This window comes from Chelonoidis abingdonii, chromosome 1 (assembly GCF_003597395.2).
Source record: "Chelonoidis abingdonii isolate Lonesome George chromosome 1, CheloAbing_2.0, whole genome shotgun sequence".
Taxonomy (NCBI): Eukaryota; Metazoa; Chordata; order Testudines; family Testudinidae; genus Chelonoidis; species Chelonoidis abingdonii.
Window position 1 is genome coordinate 75,316,739 of NC_133769.1, and position 20,605 is coordinate 75,337,343.

At 40.2% G+C, this 20,605-nt stretch overlaps 1 protein-coding gene across 2 annotated transcripts in view; it reads left to right on the top strand.

The window, feature by feature from the left end:
* The window catches only part of NAV3 (neuron navigator 3), an 859,499-nt gene that overhangs the window by 231,462 nt on the left and 607,432 nt on the right, over positions 1 to 20,605 (top strand). For both annotated transcript variants that reach the window (XM_075066761.1, XM_075066765.1), the window contains one exon: positions 1,521 to 1,923. In XM_075066761.1, coding sequence (XP_074922862.1) covers positions 1,852 to 1,923 — 72 coding nt within the window. In that variant the 5' untranslated portion in view covers positions 1,521 to 1,851. The remainder of the gene's footprint in view (positions 1 to 1,520; positions 1,924 to 20,605) is intronic.

Consider the following 20,605-nt stretch of genomic DNA (forward strand, 5'->3'; position numbering starts at 1 on the left):
ACTCTCTAACTACAAATATTTTTCATTTCCCACTAAATGGTTATAAGTCACACTGTGAATATTGTGCATTTAAAATGCATTGACAGTGCCTTTAAACTAATTTTTTATGTGACCTTCATCCTATCAATTAAATCAGTTCAAATACAATTGGCTTTTAATTGCACTAAAGGCATCAGTAGTCCACAGTTTTATTGTAACACAAGCATGAAAATATATTTTTGGCTCTTTCAGTTATTGTTATTAATAGAATGAGTTTTGGCAAGCAAATTTCACTTGTATTGATTTTTTCCCAACTGTAATCCTCTACAAATATTTGCTTTCTTTTTTTTTAAAAAAAAAAACTTCTTACACTGGCTGGGGACTTAGTAATTTGACTGTGAGTTTTCTCTTGCCTCATAACCCTGTTGTTGGCAGATGGACTATCACCTTCCTAAGACACTGACAAAAAATGTTCTGGGATAGTGTGACCAAAGGATGTAGGATTAATGTACCTTTGCTCTAAGCAGTTTTTGTTTGCCTTTTTCCTTGCAACTCTATGCAGAGTACACATGTGGTCCATGAGGTATATGCTACCATATATACCCTAAGGTGGTGAGGCTGGCATGGAGCTTCTCAGAATTTCAGAGTAGCAGCTGTGTTAGTCTGTATCCTCAAAAAGAATAGGAGTACTTGTGGCACCTTAGAGATGAACAAATTTATTTGAGCATAAGTTTTGTGGGCTACAGACCACTTCATCGGATGCATAGAATGGAACATATAGTAAGGAGATATATATACATATACAGAGAACATGAAAAGGTGGGAATTGCCCTACCAACTCTAAGAGGCTAATTAATTAAGATGAGCTGTTATCAGCAAGAGAAAAAACCTTTTGTAGTGATAATCAAGATGGCCCATTTCAGACAGTTTGAGAAGAAGATGTGAGGATACTTAACATGGGGAAATAGAGTCAATGTGTGTAATGGCTCAACTATTCCCAGTCTCTATTCAAGCCTAAATTGATAGTATGTAGTTTGCATATTAATTCAAGTTTAGCAGTTTCTCGCTGGAGTCTGTTTTTGAAGCTTTTCTGTTGCAAAATTGCTATCTTTAAGTCCGTTACTGAGTGACCAGAGAGGTTGAAGTGTTCTCCTACTGGTTTTTGAATGTTATGATTGTTATGCCAACTCTGTCCACATATCTATTCAAGTGACATTATCTTAGGACCTAATCACATCAGCCACGCTATCAAGGGCTCATTCACCTGCACATCTACCAATGTGATATATGCCAGCAATGCCACTCTGCCATGTACATTGGCCAAACCAGACAGTCTCTATGCAAAAGAATAAACGGACACAAATCTGACATCAGGAATCATAACATTCTTGTCAGAGTATGGCTTTTCTTTCAGCTAGACTGACTCGCAAAGCAGCTTTAGTAGCTACTTTCAGTAATAAAAGTGCCATAGAGAGGAGAGAATTAACTACAAAGAGTTATGACAAATTTCAAACTAATCTTGTTACATATCTCTTTCTCAGCAGGTTCACAGAGGGGATGTAACCTTATTTAAAATGGAAACCTGTGACAGAAGATAGCAGTTGGAACTAAAGTATTTGGTGAATGTTTCTTTTTTAATGGGTGAACTTTTAAAAACAATATGCTGGTTCGGAAGGTACAAGGAGTAAATTGCAAAGTTTATTTTCTCTACTCGATCGATGGATTTTTTAATCATTCCTTGGAGTCAATGAAGTTCAGAGAAGGCCTGTGATGGAAAAAGCAGCGGGTCTGTGTGTTTGTAGTTCCCACATTTTGGATTAGTTTGCTGTCTTGCTGAACCGATTCCGTTTTGACGGGCAGGGCGTGAATGTGATGGATTTATCTTCAGAAATGAACAGACATGGAAGGAATCCAATAAGTCACAAGCTAGAAGATCAGAAGAAGGTAAGATTATTGTTGATGTTAATTAGCTAACTTTGAACTGCTTATGCATTCTTAGCGTGATTTCAATAAGCTGGAAACTAAAATGCTTTACAAGATATAGTAATCTGCCTTTTTACTTGTAGAGTATTGCTGTACAGCAAACTGTTGTTAGGAATCTGAATTTTGTTCTTGCCGGGTCATTTTGCTACTCCCCTTCGCCCCCCAAATTTGTTTAGCAAATTAATTGACAAAACTTTTACTTTGCTATCAGTGCTGACTTCATGCCAAAGTCCTACTGATCTGGAATATGTGTTTAACTTTGTGCTGACGTTGTCTGAGTGCTTCATCCCTTACAGTGAGAACATCCCAATAGTAATTCTGAACAGTTCTGTTATCAAACTTGTCATTCATTTTAGTCCATGTTTCTGGACTACCTTATGTAGTTTAATTTAAAAAAATGATTTTTATGCTATATCAAGCATCCTTTTGCCTGATCTAGACCCTTCACTATGTTAGATCTTACTTTTTTGTTATCTCAAGAGGATCATTAGATGCTATTTATGTCTTGGGCTTCTCTTGAACACAGACTGGTAAATGTTTAAAACTGTGTGATGGTTTTGTGCTCAGGGACTAGGATGAGTCCGTCAAACACCACTTCACTTGTGACCTAAGACAGGATATAAACTGAGTACTCTGGGTAGTGCATTAATCTCCTGTGGCACCTGCCCATAAATAAAACTGTAGCAAATGATGCCTACTGGGTTTTATGGGTTCCTTAGCATATGCATTTGTTCAGCAAAAAATAAACTTCACTTGTTTATGGCCGGGCAGATAGAAAAAGCTACACAGTGCAACTTGAAGAATGTGAGTATTATTAGGTTTCTGAAATTTGAGGAGAATTACACCATTTCCCTCTCTTGTTCCCCCCCTCCCTCATGAAATAATAATTTAAAAAAGAAATTGGGAATCTCCTCCTTCCTCCCACTAGAATGGAAAAAAAGGTGAGAGGCCCTGAGCTCTGTAGGTCTGCATTCAAGAACTTGCAACTAGTTCTGCGAATCACTGCACTGAGCAGTAACATTTCATTGCTTCCAAATCACTTTTAAAATTCCAGTGGAAGACTGGTATATTACATATTGAAAAGTTTATTATGATACATGTTTGTCAATAAGAGCCACTAAAACTTTGGAAATTAAATAGAAGTAAAAGTCATTGGCCAAGTAATTAACTTTGACCTTGAATTGAAAGCTACAAGTCAGTGGTCTTTACTGACAGCCTAAATGCAACTGTTGCAAGTCCAGTCAGAACTCAATACTTGGAGGATCCCTGGAGTCTGTGTGTTAAACTAGGCCATTCACAGTTGTTAGTCTTCTGAAAGCATTGGGAATTGCTGGAAATATAGCAGGATAACACATATGACAAAATATGTCAAACTACTGGTACTGTACTGAGAACATCTATTGAGCCTTTGAGCTCCTTTTTGTGTAACAGAAAATATTCAAAATACTCAAAGGTATGATATGACATAATTGACTTTGAGCTTGAGACTTCTTTCCAATCCCAGTTCCCATCTGTCTACCACACAAAAGCAAAAGATGAGCAATATTAGTATTAATCAAAATGCAAGTATTGCTTTCTGAGTATTATCCAGTGTCGAGTGTAATGTGCTTCAGTCTGGTATTTTAAACAAACCTCCGGTTCCCTCCTTTCCTCTTTCTTCAAGTGAAAGATTGCTCCTTCCTGGCCTAGTAGTGGTGCTGAACCTATTATGCTGCAGATCTAGGTTCGAGGGAGACTCATGTTTCCTAGAAAGATGGAGATTGTTTCAAAGGTGGTCTGATGTACTTGAGGTCAATTTCTTTTCTTTGAATAAGTTTGAGGATTCTTTATCTAGCACTAGAAGAACTAACTAAGCAAGGACTGGAGAACACTGTTTTATAGCTTCTATAATCAGTATGTTCTGTGATCTAGATATTTATTAATTGATAAAAAGCAACAAGAATCTCTGAAATTCATTTTCATTGCTAACAGGAATCCTTAATCTTTCTATAAGAAGCTATTGTTATCGGGTTCATTAATGAATAAACTAGTGTGATTTTAAAAGGGTTTGTATGTTGATCATCTGAAACTTTTCAAGGCCTGGTTTGTAGTATGTAGAAATGTGAAATGCAGACATAAGCAGCATGGGTTATTTATTTACATTGCAGCTGGTTATAAATTTGGCAGCACTGTGCCCTGCTTTTATAGAATGCACTGCCTTCGCAAATTGTCTGACTCAACCTAGTACGTCCAGCGCTCTGGTGAAACAATACTGCCTTATCTGGATTGGGCCAGGCAGAACCGAACTAAAGCTCTTGCATAACCTATATTCTCATAGGTAAACAGAAAACTCAGTGCTCTGGGGAGGTTTAGTTGTAGCATCACTACTTCCAGTGGCCACTCCGCCACATTGTACATAGCAACACTGTATTCATGATGGCCTGCTGAGCATGAGCATAGGGAAACAGGACAGATGACAAAAGCTCATTTTTGTAGTAGGGACTTGTGACTTTTTAGTTACGTGTACATTGGTGCTCATTAAAAAGGTAACATTTACCAACAGATAACACCAGATGGTATGTGATATCTGCCCAAATTGTACATATTGCACATTTTGGGGCAGAGGGGGTTAATTCTACGTATAAGATAAAATGGAGGTCTCAAGAGATACTTATATTGCCTTTATTACTGACAGGTCCAAGTACTGCATGCTTATATGACACTCATACCGTGCAGATTTGCATCCCATTGTATAACCTGAATTTTAAATCTGTACATACTTATCCCATGGCTGAACACCTGTGCAGTTCATGAATCATTAGGTAAACCCCATGATAAAATGATAATTCTAATGATTTCTTTTCAGTATTCCATTACATCTAGAGAACTGGCAAGTGTCTCACAGAACCCGCATTTGCCCCTCCCCTCACATATTCTCTCAGCCCTGCAGAATTTTTGCACACAGCAGGGCTCCAGGAATGAGCAGGAGTTTTTCTGAAGCTACGCCTTTCACCCACAGGGGCTCAGTGGGGCTGGGTGCCAGAACTGATAGCAGAGAGACTATGTCTTCAAAGATCTCAGTGCTCTCACCTATTGGCACCCAGGCAGCATGAAGCTGCCGCAGCAAGAATGAGGAAGTTCCTTGACTTTATTGCTGGGGTGGCAGGAGCAGAGGGGAACAGGCTGGAAGAGTTTAATTTATAGATATCAAGGCCAGAAGGGATTGTTGGGATCATCTATTTTGACCTTCTGCATAACACAGGCCATAGAACTTCCCTGAATTAATTCCCGTTTGAACTAATGGGCTGGAACAGAGGAATCAGAATGAGAGTGAGGGAGAAAAGGGCTGTTGCAGGATCTCTTACCACCTCTGCAATCATCAGGATCTTCTGGCCCTTCTACCAGCTTCCAAAAATGCTCCCAGGGCCCCTCACCCCAGGCTGTCCCTCTGTGCCTGTGGTTCATACTAATTCTCCAAACTCCTCAGCTCTGGGGCACCCTAACAAGAAAATAAGTGCCCATTTCTTACTGGAAAGAAATGTCACTCCTGCAGCTACCTGCCTTATTTATTGTTTGCATTGCATACTGTAATTGCTGCATTTCTTATATTATCTAATCATACAGTTCAGACACATATATCTGAATAGTGAGCGGTTGTCTTACTGGCTCCAATATGATACACATGTTTGAATTTAGTATGTCCTGAACTGTACAGGAAACACTGGGATATCAGCTTGAATAACTGGCTCCTGTAATGCTATTGTTTACCGTATTTTACTATGTTAAACAACAGTAAAGATTACTTCAACTATATTTCATTGTTCAGTATTGTGCCTTTGTTTTACAAATCCACTCAAAATCTGTGATCTGCTCTTCATGTGCATAGTTTACAGTCAACAAGCACAAATATATATAATGTATTTTGCTTGCTTGCAAAAGAACGTTCAGTATTCCCCAATTAAGATAGCTATTTTTTGCAAGAAAGTCTTGCTGAAGACATTACTTTGATGGACTACCCAGGTTACTTGGCATCTTCAAAGAACACCTGCTAGCCTCAGGCAGACAAAGGAAAGCATTTGAATGATTGCTGCAGCTGTGGCCTTGTCAAAGTCGGGAGACCACATGCACTTAAGGGTGCATGTGTGTATGTGCATACACGTGCGGGTGTGAGGCAATGCTCAGGCAAATAATACAAGCTGCAAATCTTCAAGCATTGCTTATGCACATGACCTTGTGTAAGCTTGTAAAAATGCTTTAAGAAAGATGGAAAAGGTATAAAAGGCATCCCAGAAACAACACTCCTTCATTGCTCAACAAAGTTTCGGCATGTCTGTTTTGTTGTCTTAGTGATTTACTGCTCTCTGTTTAATGTTACCTAAAGTTGGGGGCGGAGCAGGGAAGAGAAAGAGTAAGAGAAAAATGGGTTTTCTCTGATACCTACATTCAGTAAACCTGACACATTTTCTTCCTTTAACAATAAGTGTATGTTGGGAGTATATTTGTTCACTGAGGTCTTGATCTATTAAAATATTTTGTGTTTAAAATCACTCAGTTTTAATAGGATGCTATAGTAATGGTCTTTCTGCACTCTCAGTATTAGGATTTGCTACCTCAGTGTCATTACATCACAAGTAAGGACATAGGCCCAGATTTTTAGAAGTATTTAGGCATTGCTCCACTCCATGCTGCAATGGCTAGTCTCACTTTCAAAAATGACCAAGGTATGTAGGAACTTAAGTAATTGACTTTCAATGGTACGTAGGCGCTGAAGTCACTTTTGAAAATGAGACTTAGGCTCTCAAGTCAGTTAGGCATTGCAATGCTGAGTGGAGCAACGTCTAATACCATTAAAAATCTGGGCCATAACATTAAGAAGTCTGATTCTGAAATCTTGACACACCTCAAAGTCCTACTGTACAAAAAAAATTATAAATGTCTAAATGAACCCTAAATTAGCAAAAATTTTTCTTGCTATTCTCTATTAACCTCCCTAGACCAAAATTTGAACAGGTGGGAAAGCTAAGAATCCATAATTTGTAAACCTCAGTAATATATTGGCATATAAATAATCCAACCTATGTTCCTGATATAATTTATATTATCAGGAAAGGTTACTTTTTGGGAGCTTTGAGATGTTAAGGGCCTGATCCAAAGTCCATTGAAATCAATGAACTTCACTGGATTTGAATCCTGCCCTAAAGCTTTGTCTGAGCATGTTTCAGAGATTGTACTTACTTTCAAAAAGTGCTGAGTCCTTATGTAGTCAAAACGGCCATGGATATCAATGGAGTTTTTCTTGGCTACACAAACTCCAGAATTAGGCAAATAAATAAAAAGTAACAGTAGCAAGGCCCGCACACCCAAAAATTAATGTAGTATTTTTTTAAATTACTTGGTTGAATAAAATATTAACCATAACAATGGGAGTTGTAACATGAAAAATCATTTTCCCCCATCATCAACAAAGCCAGTTCATGGGGCTCTTGGATATGCAAGTTACATGAATGTGTGCATGCCAGCAAAATGTACCGTTCTTCTAGCCTTGCTCTTTTCCTTCTTGTAAGGAGGAGGATTTTCAATTTTATGAGTGCTGTTCTGTGCCCTGCCCATTTACTAAAATGGAGCAGACGGGGAGTATTGGAAGGTGTGCTTACTAGCATTTCAATTTTCCCATTAAATTATCTTTTCTAGATTTGGTTTAGGATGGGTCACATAGCTGAGAAACGGGGATCTGAATAGTGTTGCAGATCTCCTCTTGGAAGGCCTCTCTCCCCACCCACCCAAACATACCTTGTCTCTTCCCAAGTTCTTCTGTACTGCCCTGGGCCCCACCGTTTACTACCCCCTACCTTGCCCCACTATGTATGTGTGTCTCTCAGGGAACCCTTTAGAAAATGGAGGACTGAAGACCTGGTTAGGAATCGTAGAGCCCAACAATCACATTCACTACTACCACGTGTCTCTCAAAAAACTGAGAGGCTCCTATGTTCAGGGACGTTTCCATTGATTTTTACAAAAAGCAGTGTTTTAGTCTCTGTTTCTGTAATCCTTGTAAACTGGGTACCTGAAGGCAAAGCCACCCAGCTGAGCAGGTTTTTGACTGCAGGATGACTAAGTCACATTAGTGTTTGCGCAACATGCCTCAAGTGGCATGTGACCAAGATTCATCACCGAATTTGGTCCGCTGGTTGGATCGTTAGCTTCCCCAGCCCAGGCCAGGGAGTTTGACATGAACGCTGATCCTGAGTGCATTTGTGTTTCAAGAACCACCTCACAGCAGGTCTGCCACATGTTGCAACCCTCTCCTTTCCTTCCTCTTTTCCTCCACAATGTCTCCCTGTGAACCATGTTCCCCAGCACAAGTCTCTTGATCCCCTTCTATCCATCTGCCAAAATCCTCCTGGGTAGACTCCTTGGCTCCCCACTGAAATCATTCTATGTGCTGCTCTGCTATAAATTGTCCCAACTGTAAAATCCATTTACTCTAGGTTTAATGTGCAGTATTTAACACCCTGTATTATACAATGTGAAAACAGGTTTTAATAATTCAACAAATGGCCTTGCCTCTTCCGCACTTTAGAGTCCTTTTATTACTATTTTAGGACCATGCTAATAAATATGTAAGCATTTGTTTTTACTATGTATTTGTTCTTTTCACTACTTTTTTGATTTTCTGTAGCAGGCTCTTATTTAGAAATGTCTTGACCCTGAGCTGAACAAAACTAACTAAGAAGTAAAATGCAAATTATTAGTACTTTCCTTTAAAAAAAAATTGCCTGGCTTTGTTTTGTTTTCTGGTTTTCATCATTATACATTAGTCCTATAACTGGCTGCTTTTCTTTCAGCCCGATGTTATCCTTTAAGCTCTTGCTGCTAATGCATGCTTGATATTGAATAAAACTCATTATGGAATACAAAGTAGAAGTTACACCAGAACGTCATCTCTCTCTGTTCGAAGGGACTCAGCTGCTTAACAGTTGTTTGTGTTGGCAGATTTTTGTGTAATCAAATAGCTGAGATGAACATCGCTTTGTATATACACATACTATATTTTCTGACATGCATTGGAGAGGGGGTTGGAAGAGAGAGAAGGGTTTGTGATTTGTTTTGTTCTGATTGCCTTTTTTGTTTTCAATGCCTTTCCAGCAAAATGTAGGTTGTAAACATTGGAGTTATATAGTGATTATTAATTATATAGCACAAAGGCTCTTTGCTTAGCAATAAAAAGTGACAGATTCATGTCTCTCTGAATTTAGAATCTAAATGAAACTTACAAGAATGTAAACTTTTGAACTAGATATTATGGGACCATGTTTATTCCCTTTTACATAAAGGGATTATTACTTGTATTCCAGTAAGGTCCAAAGATGCCAGTCAGGACTGAGGCTGAATTGTGGTGGGCTCTGTAAACAGAGTACCTGCCTCAAAGAATTTACAATCTAATTTGAAACCAGGCACAGACAGAAAGAAGCAGGAGGGGGGCATGAAAATAGTGACAATCAGCCCATATTGTTCCGCAGCTTCACTATTGGGCAACTTGATGGTTCCCCATCATTTCTACTGTTTTTGTTAAAAATAAAAAGTTTGTAACCGGCCTTCCATTATAAATCCTATTTTTGATCCCTCGCTCTCTACTTTGACAAAGAAAATTCTCATTCTTAGCCTTGGGTCACAGGAGAAGTATTTTGATTTTGGTGGCAGTAAATTGCTGAGCAAATAGGCTAAGATATTAAGCTTTTCTTCTGCTGCTGCTGTTCCCTAGTAAGGTTTGAGAAACCAGCCTGTATACATTGGCTGCTATTAAGTGGTCAGTGCTTGCCAGCCGCGACTGTCGTCATTTCCTAATCAAAGTGAATGTGAATGATTATTTAGCTGCTTCTGTCTAAAAATTGCTGCCTTTCAGCATTTTGGTCAGTGGGAGCAATTTACGCTGAAGGAAGTGTGGTTTAGTGGATAGAGCATTGGACTGGGAACAAAAAGAACGGGGTCCAGTCTCAGCTCACTGCTATGTGACCTTGGGAAAGCCCCAGTATCCAGAGAGAGATGCCTACACAGCAACAAGACACCCACTGCTGGCCTGTGCCAGCCAACTTGGGTTCACAGGGCTGGGGCTTTTTCACTGATGTGTAGACTTCTGGGCTCGGGGCTGGAGCCTGTGCTCTGGGATCCTTACAATCCTAGAGCCCAGGCTCCAGTCCCTAGTGTCTAGGTCAGAGATGGGCAAACTATGGCCCCGGGGGCCACATCTGGCCCTTCAGATGTTTTAATCCGGTCCTTGAGCTCCCACCGGGAAGTGGGGTCTGGGGCTAGTCTTGCTCCAGCCGGGCAGTGGAGTTGGAGTCTTGCTTCACTCCTTATGGCTCCTGGAAGCAGCAGCATGTCTCCTCTCCGGCTCCTATGCATTGGGGCAGCCAGGAGGCTCCGCATGCCGCCCCCACCACAAGCACCGCCCCACGCAGCCCCCATTGACAAGGAACCACAGTACAATGGGAGCTACAGGGGCAGCGCCTGCAGACAGGGCAGCGGGCAGAGCCACCTGTAGGATGTAGGATCCGGAGGGGGGATATGCTGCTGTTTCTGGGAGCTGCTTGAGGTAAGCACCACCTGGAGCCTGCCACCCCGACTCCCTCCCATGCCCCAAAGCCCTACCCCAGCCCTGATCCCCCTCCTGCCCTCCAAAACCCTTGGTCCCAGCCCAGAGCACTGTCCTGCACCCCCAACCTCTCATCCTCAGCCTCACCCCAGAGTCCACACCCCCAGCTGGAGCCCTTCTGCACCCCAACCCCCAATTTCATGAGCATTCATGGCCCACCATACAATTTCCATACCCAGATGTGGCCCTTGGGTCAAAGAGTTTGCCCACCCGTGGTCTAGGTGCTGTATGTAGACATACGCTCATACATCTCTGTTGCTGTCATGGTTCCTTCCCTACTCTGAACTCTAGGGTACAGATGTGGGGACCCGCATGAAAGTCCCCTAAGCTTATTTTTACCAGCTTAGGTTAAAACCTGGTACTCTGCCACCACCAAGTGTTTTAACAAGAAACAGGGAAAGGAGTACTTGGAGTTCCTCTTCCTCCAACATATCCCCCTAAGCCCTTACACCCCCTTTCCTGGGGAGGGTGGGGAGTAATATCCTAACCAGTTGGTTACAAAAGTGATCAAAGATCCAAACCCTTGGATCTTTGGACAATGGAAAGATCAGTCAGGTTCTTAAAAGAAGGATTTTATTAAAAAGAAAAGGTAAAAATCATCTCTGTAAAATCAGGATGGAAAATAACTTTACAGAGTAATCAGATTCAAAGAGCCCAGAGGAACCTCCTCTAGCCTTAGTTTCAAATTTACAGCAAAACAGCGATATCTCCCTCTAGCAAAGGAACATTCACAAATTGAGAAAAACAAAGATAAACGAACACGCCTTGCCTGGCTATTACTTACAAGTTTGAAATATGAGAGACTTGTTCAGAGAGATTTAGAGAGCATGGATTGATGTCCGGTCCCTATTAGTCCCAAGAGCGAACAACCCCAAAACAAAGAGCACAAACAAAAGCCTCCCCCGCACCCAAGATCTGAAAGTATCTTGTCCCCTTATTGGTCCTTTGGGTCAGGTGTCAGCCAGGTTACCTGAGCTTCATAACTCTTTACAAGTTAAAGGATTTTGGTGCCTCTGGCCAGGAGGGATTTTATAGTATTGTATACAGGAGGGTTGTTACCCTTCCCTTTATAGTTAAGACAGTTGCCCTTCCCACCTTTTGCCTGTATAGACTGTTAGCCCTTCAGGGTGTGTGTTACCAGCCGCTTTGAGGGCCAGGGGACCTGGGTCCAGCCAGTCCTGTTTGATCATCAGACTCAGCTGGGAAGGGGTTAGGTGTTTTCTACAAAGGGCTGAGAAAGCTCAGTTGGAGGGGAGCTGCAGGAAGGAGGTTAGCTACTCTGGAAACCCTGGAGCATGGGGGAGAGATGCAATTGGAAAGGCCTCTGGTTCCCTGCAGCCTGCTTTGGTTGTGAGTTATGGGTTTGAAGAATAAAACTGTGCAGTGAAGGAAGGTCTTAAGACACTGGGCATCATGTCAGTCCTTCCTGGGCTGGAGAGACAGACCAGTGGTATACAGTGAGATTCTCTCTTACTATGCATTTATACAGCATCTAGTACAATGAGGGATCTTGGTTGGGACTGCTAGGTATTACTGTCATCTTATTATTAATCATCACAACATTATGACATAGTTGTAGCATTTCATGATTCCACATCATGACATTACAACAATAGTATATGGGTCCCAAAAGATATTCCAGGACTTTTTAATGTGAGATTCCCCTTTTGAAGTGTGGTCAGTCCTCATATGAGCAGATTAAGGGTTGACAGTACAGTCTGAGGGATTTTTCTAAGCCTTAAATGTTGTGCTTGTTTCTGTAATCAAATTGGCCTCATTCAAAGTGTAATCTGCTGTTTCCCTTCCCAGAAATTCCAGACTTCCCAGGAACCAGTCAGATTCTCCTCTGTGTGTCCCGTTGGGTTCAACACATTCATGATTACAAACCTGTAGCTAAAATTACCTGTCAAACTTGTTAAAAATGAATAAACCAGATCATCTGCTCCCTTGCAGCCTTTGACAGAACAAATAAGCCTCAAACATAAAAATTTCACAGAGCAGTTTTAATACTAACATAAACTGGAGCAGAGACAAGTGGGTGAGATAATATCTTTTATTAGATTTTAAAAAAACTCTGATTGGTCCAATAAAAGATGTTACCTCACCCCTCTTTTGTGTCTAATATCCTGAGACCAATATGGCTACAACAACACTGCATAGATTGGAACACTTTATTTGTTCAGCTTTTTTTTTTGCTTAGTGCTAGTTGTCCTGCCATATTTTACATTCTGCTCCAAGTGCTGAGAAGGTCTTGCTGTGTTGGGAATAATAGGGACACTTTTTCTCAACCTCTCTGTATGTTTGATGGCTGTTTTTACTAATCCATTGTGTTATGTTGTCTTGAAAGGTTTGAATTAGATTGTAAAGTTTTTTGGGGCAGGGACTGTATCCTCCAGGGAAATTGCTTAGTGCAACTGGGCCCTAAAGCTGACTGAGGTCTCTGGGAGGTTCTCAATAAAAGATTTAACATTATTTCTTCTACTTTGTTTGTATGTCTGTAAGGTAGAGTTCCCAAGCTATCTTGCTCCTATAATTCACAAGCACACTGCCTCTTCAGAAGCTCTTGGCAAATTTCAATGAGATGCCTTTTTCCTGCTTCAGTAGCAGAATCCAGTGAAGAATTGGAGCAGCCAGTGACTATACTAAAAAATTGTGTATTTGTGAGGGGGAAATAAAGGAACTTTTTATTAGTCTGCATGCCATAGCAACTCATCTGATATATGTTGAATGCATGCTTACAAAGTAGTTTTAACTTTTATCCACAGCTGCTTATTATATAAACTCATTCTTCCCTATCTATCTATCTATCTAAAAGCATGCCCATTCTTAATCAATTTATGACAGAAACTGAGTAAAACCAAACCTGTTTAGCATTGATGACTGCTACATAGGCTACCAAGTGGTATCATTATTTGAGCCCTTTACTACATATTATTATTATTAATATCACAGTTGTTCTAGACACACCCACTGAAATTGGCAGCCCATTGTGCTAGGTGCTGTTACAAACACATGGTAAGACACAACTCCTGCCCTAAAGAGCTTACTGTCTAAATAGAGAAAACAGAAGTGTGTAGATGAAAGGAAGTGTTATCTCCATTTTACAAATGAGGAACTGAGGCACAAATGGATTTAAATCCTAATCCTGACTGCTTCAGTTCAGTGGGATTACTCACATTTGTAAAACTAAGCATTTGCAGGATCAGGTGTTGTTAAGGTCACATAGAGTTTATAGCAGAAGCAGGACTTGAACCTATGGTTTTTACCATCCAAGCCAGTGCCTTAACCACAGAACCATACTTCTCTTTGTATTGTGCTTTTTGATTACATATTCTAGTAGTACATTCATGATGTACTTGTACATAAGGGCACTGTTCAGATATTTAATAATTTCCAAAAATAATGTTTGGTTACCGATATCATTTTTCCTCTAGTGCCAAAGTATAAAAGTGTCTAAATGGCAGAGAAGCATTTAGAGAAGGTTTGCATTTTATCCTTCATGCTGAGCATCCTTCCCTTTCTCAGTTTCTGTTACAACTAAACATATAAATATTCATTTTGATAAGTAATTAGGTGTATAAATATCAAGTATAATGTTGTGTATATATACTATATATAAATAGAGCAATGTTGGGTTGCTTAAGGGGAGGAAAAAGTAGACATAACTACTAACCTTTTTTAACCTTCACTTCAATGTTACCTGTATTGTATTTCCAGTACATGAAAACAGCATTTATTTAAAATTGAAGGATACTTTGTTTTTGTTAAATTGGAATGACATAAAGTTTATGTTTATGACATAAAGTTTATCAAAGAATCCTGTTTAAATCTGGTATTATTCTGTTTTAGTAGAGAGAGACACTACCTAGTACATCAATCTGCTTTTCAATACATTTTTAATATTACATTCCGTCATATCATCTTCATCTGTCGACATCATACATTGCTATTCCCTTCAACTGAATTTCTTGCCAGAGTGACATAATACAGCTCTAGCCCTTAGGCTTTGCAACTCACAGGAAAAGCATCCTAGCTTCCAGACTTTTTTTTTTATCTGAAGGTATGCAGCAGGCCAGTTGCCCCTCCAGTTTAATGTTCATCATTCATGAAGGACAAAATAAACCGCTGAATTGAATGTAAGTCAGCAGACTGCATTTACAATCTGGCTCATAGACGTTCTTTTCTGCCTGCCAGTTGGTGGTTTCCTTCTCCTTTCCTTCTCTATTGCTTTCCCCATTCACGGTCAGCCACGTTCTCCCTGCTTGCAATACTCCTACCAAGCCCTTCCTACACTCTTGCCTTGCTCTTCTTCGCTTTCACTTCTTCATGTATGTTCTCCTCTCCCTTCCTTTTCCCTACTCCCTTGCTCGTGGTAACTCCCCCTTCTCTCATTCGCACTCTCATTCCCTTGTTACCCCTTTTTATGTACAACATAGTCACAATGGGGCAGGCCAATAAGCACCTTGATCTTTTATTTAAATATTATATCCCTTCTCCCCATCTTTCATCTGTTTCTGTGACTTGTCAGTTCCTCAGGACAAGGTGTGTGTCTTCCTGTGTTTGTGTAGCATCTAGCACAATGAGGCCTGGACCTTAACTGGGGCCTTTGGGTAATACAAATCCCAACAACAGTAGCAACAATAAGTGGCAATATTACATTTTTCTTTTGCTGCATGTCTCAAAAAATGAGTTTGTAAAGAAGTATGAAATCTACATTTCTTAGGCTTTGCTGATATGAAATCTCATTTTTGTGATCTGGTTTCCACCCACAGATGTTTGTGAATAATTCGTCATCCTTGTCTGTCAGCAAGGTGGCAGTTGCACTTTTCACACATGCTTTTTCTTTTTCTCTTGTCTCATTTGCTGTTATATTGTATTTTAACTTAATCGGCCAGGATTTGAGCACAACATAATTCATCCACGGAGAGGAAGGGAAAAGGCTGCCTCTCTCTGCTGCGTGTGGTGGCAAATCCTCCACATACAGCACAGAAGGGATCTCTGATGTATATGCAGAGACCCCTCAAAAGGGCTGCTTTCAGCAAAGTCAAGCTGATAGGCTTGGTCCCTTCTCTCCGTGTCCAAAGTTCTCTTCCCTTGACTTGAAAAAGAGCTCTGTGTGGCTCAAAAGCATCTCTCTCTCACCAACAGAAGTTCGTCCAATAAAAGATATTACCTCACCCACCTCATTTCTCTACTTGTGGTAACGACATTTGTTGCATCAGTTCTGTGACCGAGAGCATAGCGATACTCATGCCCACAAGTAGGGAAGCTAAGGGCAGCTACCAACGCTCTGTGTTTTAATGAAAGATTTTTAAAGCATACGCCCACAGTTTGCAGCTTGGAATGGATGAATCCCAGCAGGCTGTGTGAAAAAGGCCAACGAATACATACAGAGCCATGTGACATCAGGAAAGAGAACAAGAGGAGACTGTAATACACAGACACATAGTGCTTCCCTGTTATGACTCTGAGACTCTAATAAGCTTCAGCGAAAAACCAACAAATGCTACATCGTTGACACTGCCGCGGCCACAACTGAAAAGCAGCATTTACCCGCAGTTACCACAAAGTGGAATATGAGGTGCTAGTGTTATTTCCCAATAATTTCCCTATCCTTGTGGTAACAATGGGAAAATATTGACTTTTTAATGGTAGGCACTTTTTCTGCACCCACTCCTTAATCAGAAACAGTTACATGCATCTCACTGCAAACTTCAGTTGAGGCAGATTAATGTTAAGGCCTAAGCACCTTGATTGCCTCTTGTGTTACATTTAGATCGTAAGCTCTTTGGGGCAGATACTTGTTTGTCTTGTTGATCTGTAAAGCACCTTGTGCATTTTTGTGGGTTATAAAATAATTAATAACCATGCAAATGTATGCATTCCTATACTGGAGTCATTAGTATATTGCTTTCAAGAGAAATGATATTAAATCATGGGACAGGAAGTGAGAGTTCTATTCCTAGTCCTACCAACTTCTCTGTGACTTTAGGCAAGTGACTGAAACTCTGTTTTCTCCATCTATAAAGTTAAGGAATTTGTGACTCTTAATTTATTAATATTCACAAAAAGCTTTGAGATACTCAGATAAAGGCCCTATGTATTTGCATAGTATTTTTAAAATATATTAATAATAATAATAATGAATCATAATTTGTATTTTACTATTTATTTTATTGTTATGTTCCAGTAGTACCTAGAAGCCCTGCTCATGGACCAGGATCCCACTGTGCTAGGCAACTGTACAAAAGCATAACAAAAAGATGGTCCCTGGCCCACCATTAGATCGTCTACTCTGACAGTGGAATAGTCCCAGTTCTTCAGTAGAAGATGACCCCCTTCCTTACTATAAAAACAAATGTCAACTGTGTAGCATTGTGCTATGTGAGGGAGTGGGGGAAATTACTCATCTGAGGATAAGGGAAGGTTTACAGATTAACCTTCCCTCTGAAGCCACCTCCACCAAGAAGCAGCATATGCCTTGAATCATGATAGTTGTTATCCCTTGTAACTTTTTGCTTAATTTCCTAGTTAGTTTCTCTGATCCTGTTTACTAAATAAAAACATCAAACTAAAAATCACAGTCACAGTTGGGACAAATCACAGATACAACAAGAAAACATCCGAACTTTCCCCAGCCCAGACTCTTTATCTGGAAAACTAGCAGATCAATTTGATATGGACCCCCATGCCAATTGCCATTTTGCCAAGCTCATCTGTTCTTATTTTTGTTTTTCCTCAGTCATTGCTAGCAACTAAAAGACTGCGCAAACAGTGAGAACTAGAGTTTCAGGTGAGTTGTTCTGCACCTGCAGACAGGCTGGACAATGGTGCTGCCATAGGTAGTGTAAAAATACTGCTTTAACAACTGCCAGAGTCTCAAAAGCAATGTACATGGCACATGTCTGTCCTCCTTTACTGTGGTAGGTAAGGCTGAATCCTCTGGTATCTGAGAAAGTCAGAAAGGCAATTGTCTGTGAGTCTGGCCATGCAACAGTGGAACTTCTATATTTAGGTCAATAGATCCCAAATAAAGACACTAAGGGAGCAGAATAGTAGAAAATGTTCCATAGTATCCTCTGACCCAGAGCAGGCTTCCTATGGGCAGCCTTTCATGTGCTTCCCTTGTAGGTTACCTCTGACATACAATTTACTGTGACATACTTGCCGCTGCATTATCACTCTACTTGAAGGGAACTCGAGTTTGTGTCTATATGTTACACTTGGTCATAAGTATTTAACCTCTTTCAAAATGACAGTGATCTCTTTGGTTTATTGATTCTCAGTGATTCTTTGTGATTCATAACGTTGACTATACATTGTGTAGAGAAATATGTCCTTAATTAATTTAAACATTTTCTACCTATCAGTTAAATTGAGTGTCACCTTGTTCTTGTGTTCAAAGGCTGAAATCTGACTGTGTCTCACAAAACCAGATATTTATGTTATATGCCTGTATATTGCCCTGTAAAGTAGAGCAGTCCAGGACAAATATCAAGTGGTGGGTGGGGACGGATGAAGGGGAGAAAGGGAATAGAAAAGAGCTATCCAGAGAATTGGGATTTAGTTTTTCCCTGAAAGCAGATGGAGCTGGTAACACTGAGCTTTACAATGGCATCAGTCCTGTTGTAGAAAGAGTTTTCTGGCTCTCAATCCAAGGCAGCTCTGTTTTTACAAATTGTACCAGTTGTGGAAGCCAGCTTGTACAGCAGCCCTGGCCACAAACAAATAGAATAAAATGTCACAAATAGTAGCCAGGAGACCAGGAAGCCAGAGCTAATATTACTTTAGGTTTAAAAGCTGCTGTATAAATACTTGGCTTCTCCTACAGAAAAATACTCCAATTTTCTACACTATTCAGTAATCTGTGGTAATGATCCAAAACAATGCAGTAAACATTGTTATAAGTAGAGATGGTTCAAATTTGGACCTTTTTAGAAGTCCCAAAGTTTGTGTGTTTAGATCTGAGGGTTTCTTTTTGGCCCAACTTGAATCAAAAAGAGGGTGGCTTTTGTTTTTCTACTTCTTTTATATACAATTATGTTGAATTTTGTAAGGGCTGCTGTATGCAAATTATCCAGCATGAAAAAAGCTGCAAAGTACCCCCCAAGTGGTCAGTACTTCTCTTCCTCTCTCTCTCTCTCTCATTGTTGAGAGAATGATTAAAACAGGTTAAGTCATTCTTCCACAGTGTACACAGGACAATGCAAATTTGAGTTGTCAAAAATCTTGTAGTGTTTTCTTGATATGTCAGTTCATGGAAAAGCTAGAGAGAGAGAGACGCACAGAGTTCTCTTTTGTTAGCAGAACAGCTGGCAGAACAGACTGGAAATTGTGCTTTTCAGGAATGAGCTTTCGCCAAGGTAAGTCCGGTGTCAGATCTTAAAGTGCTAAATTTGCAACCCATATTGTACTGTTTTGTTGAGTAACATGGAGTTTCAAAAGACGCAAGTGAAACAGTGGGAAAATATTTTTTCTTTAAAAGAAGGGACTGTGACTGAGGTGATTGCTGTGGCAGCTGTCTAGGGAAACTGGAGGCAGCTCTATGTGGGAATCAGACACTCTACAATGGTCTAATTGTTTATTTTGTCTCATTTCATTTGTAATCAACTCCTCTCTTTCCTTAATGGGGCTTTACTTAATAAAACAAGCAAGTAAAACGCCCATTAAGAAAAGAAAAGAATTCATTACCAGCATATAATACTTGTGGAAATGCTTCTCTAATACAGGATCTTAGTTAGAGCAATGCTGTTTTGATTACGTTAAATACTATCATTTTCTTTTCTTCCTCTTTTTCCCTTACACAGCATGTGTTTATGATTGCCATGGGCATAAAGTTCCCAGAAGTTCATTGTTTGGAACAAAAAAGGACTTAGCTGAGGGAAGGAGAGATGGTGTTGGGGGGGTTCTGTGAGGGGGAAAGCACGCTTTGCTTTTAATATTTATTTTCTGTATATTTTTAGTAACACTAGAGATTTTAGAAATCTTTCACTGCTGTACATTGAGGTTAACTCTAGAGATCAAAAATAAGAGTGTGGTCTTTTGCTGTACTTCTCAACGTACAGATCTTGTTGCTTATTTCACAAGTATTTAACATCTTGTATCTAAGAAGTCTAGCTTAGCAAATGTTCCTGGTATATGCCACATGCAGCTATAACATAATCTTTGTTTTGTTTTAGTAAATTGCATTATGAATTACTCTTCAAACGGACTAATACAGTAGATATCGGTAAAGTAATTTGGATAAATGAAATATAGGGAACTGTTGTTAATGATCCCAAAGTCAAGGCTTCATTTAGATTTGCATGAAAATCCCTCTTTATCACACTGTAAAGGTTTAAAGGCATGTCCAAATGGGTGGCACAAAGGCCTGATCCAAACCCCACTGAGATCAATGAGAGCCTTTCCAGTGACTTCAGCAGGCATTGGGTCAGGCCCTTGTACTCTTCAGAGGACAACTCAGTTTTCCATATACAGGAGTGAAGTTCTTGAACAACCTAACTGACTTCAAGACTGAGCTTGATATGTTTATGGAGGGGATGGTATGATGAGATTGCCTACAATGGCATATGGCCCCATCTGCAATTGCTAGTAGCAAATATTTCCAACGGCTGGAGATGGAACACTAGATGGGGAGGGTTCTGAGTTATTACAGAGAAGTCCTTCCCATGTATTTGGCTAGTGGTTCTCTTCCACATGCTCAGGGTTTAATTCATTGCCATATTTGAAGTTGAGAAGGAATTTCCCATCCAGGTTAGATTGACAGAGACCCTGGGGGGGTTTTGCCGCCTTCTGCAGTGTGGGCAACGGGTCACTCAGCTCAGCTAAAGTAGATGGTGGATTCTCTGTAACTTGAAGTCTTGAAGTCATGATTTGAGGACTTCAGTAGCTCAGCCAGAGGTTATAGGTCTATTACAGGAGTGGGTGGGTGAGGTTCTGTGGACTGTAATGTGCAGGAGGTTAGACTAGGTGATCATGATGGGCACTTCTGGCCTTAATGTCTATGAGTCT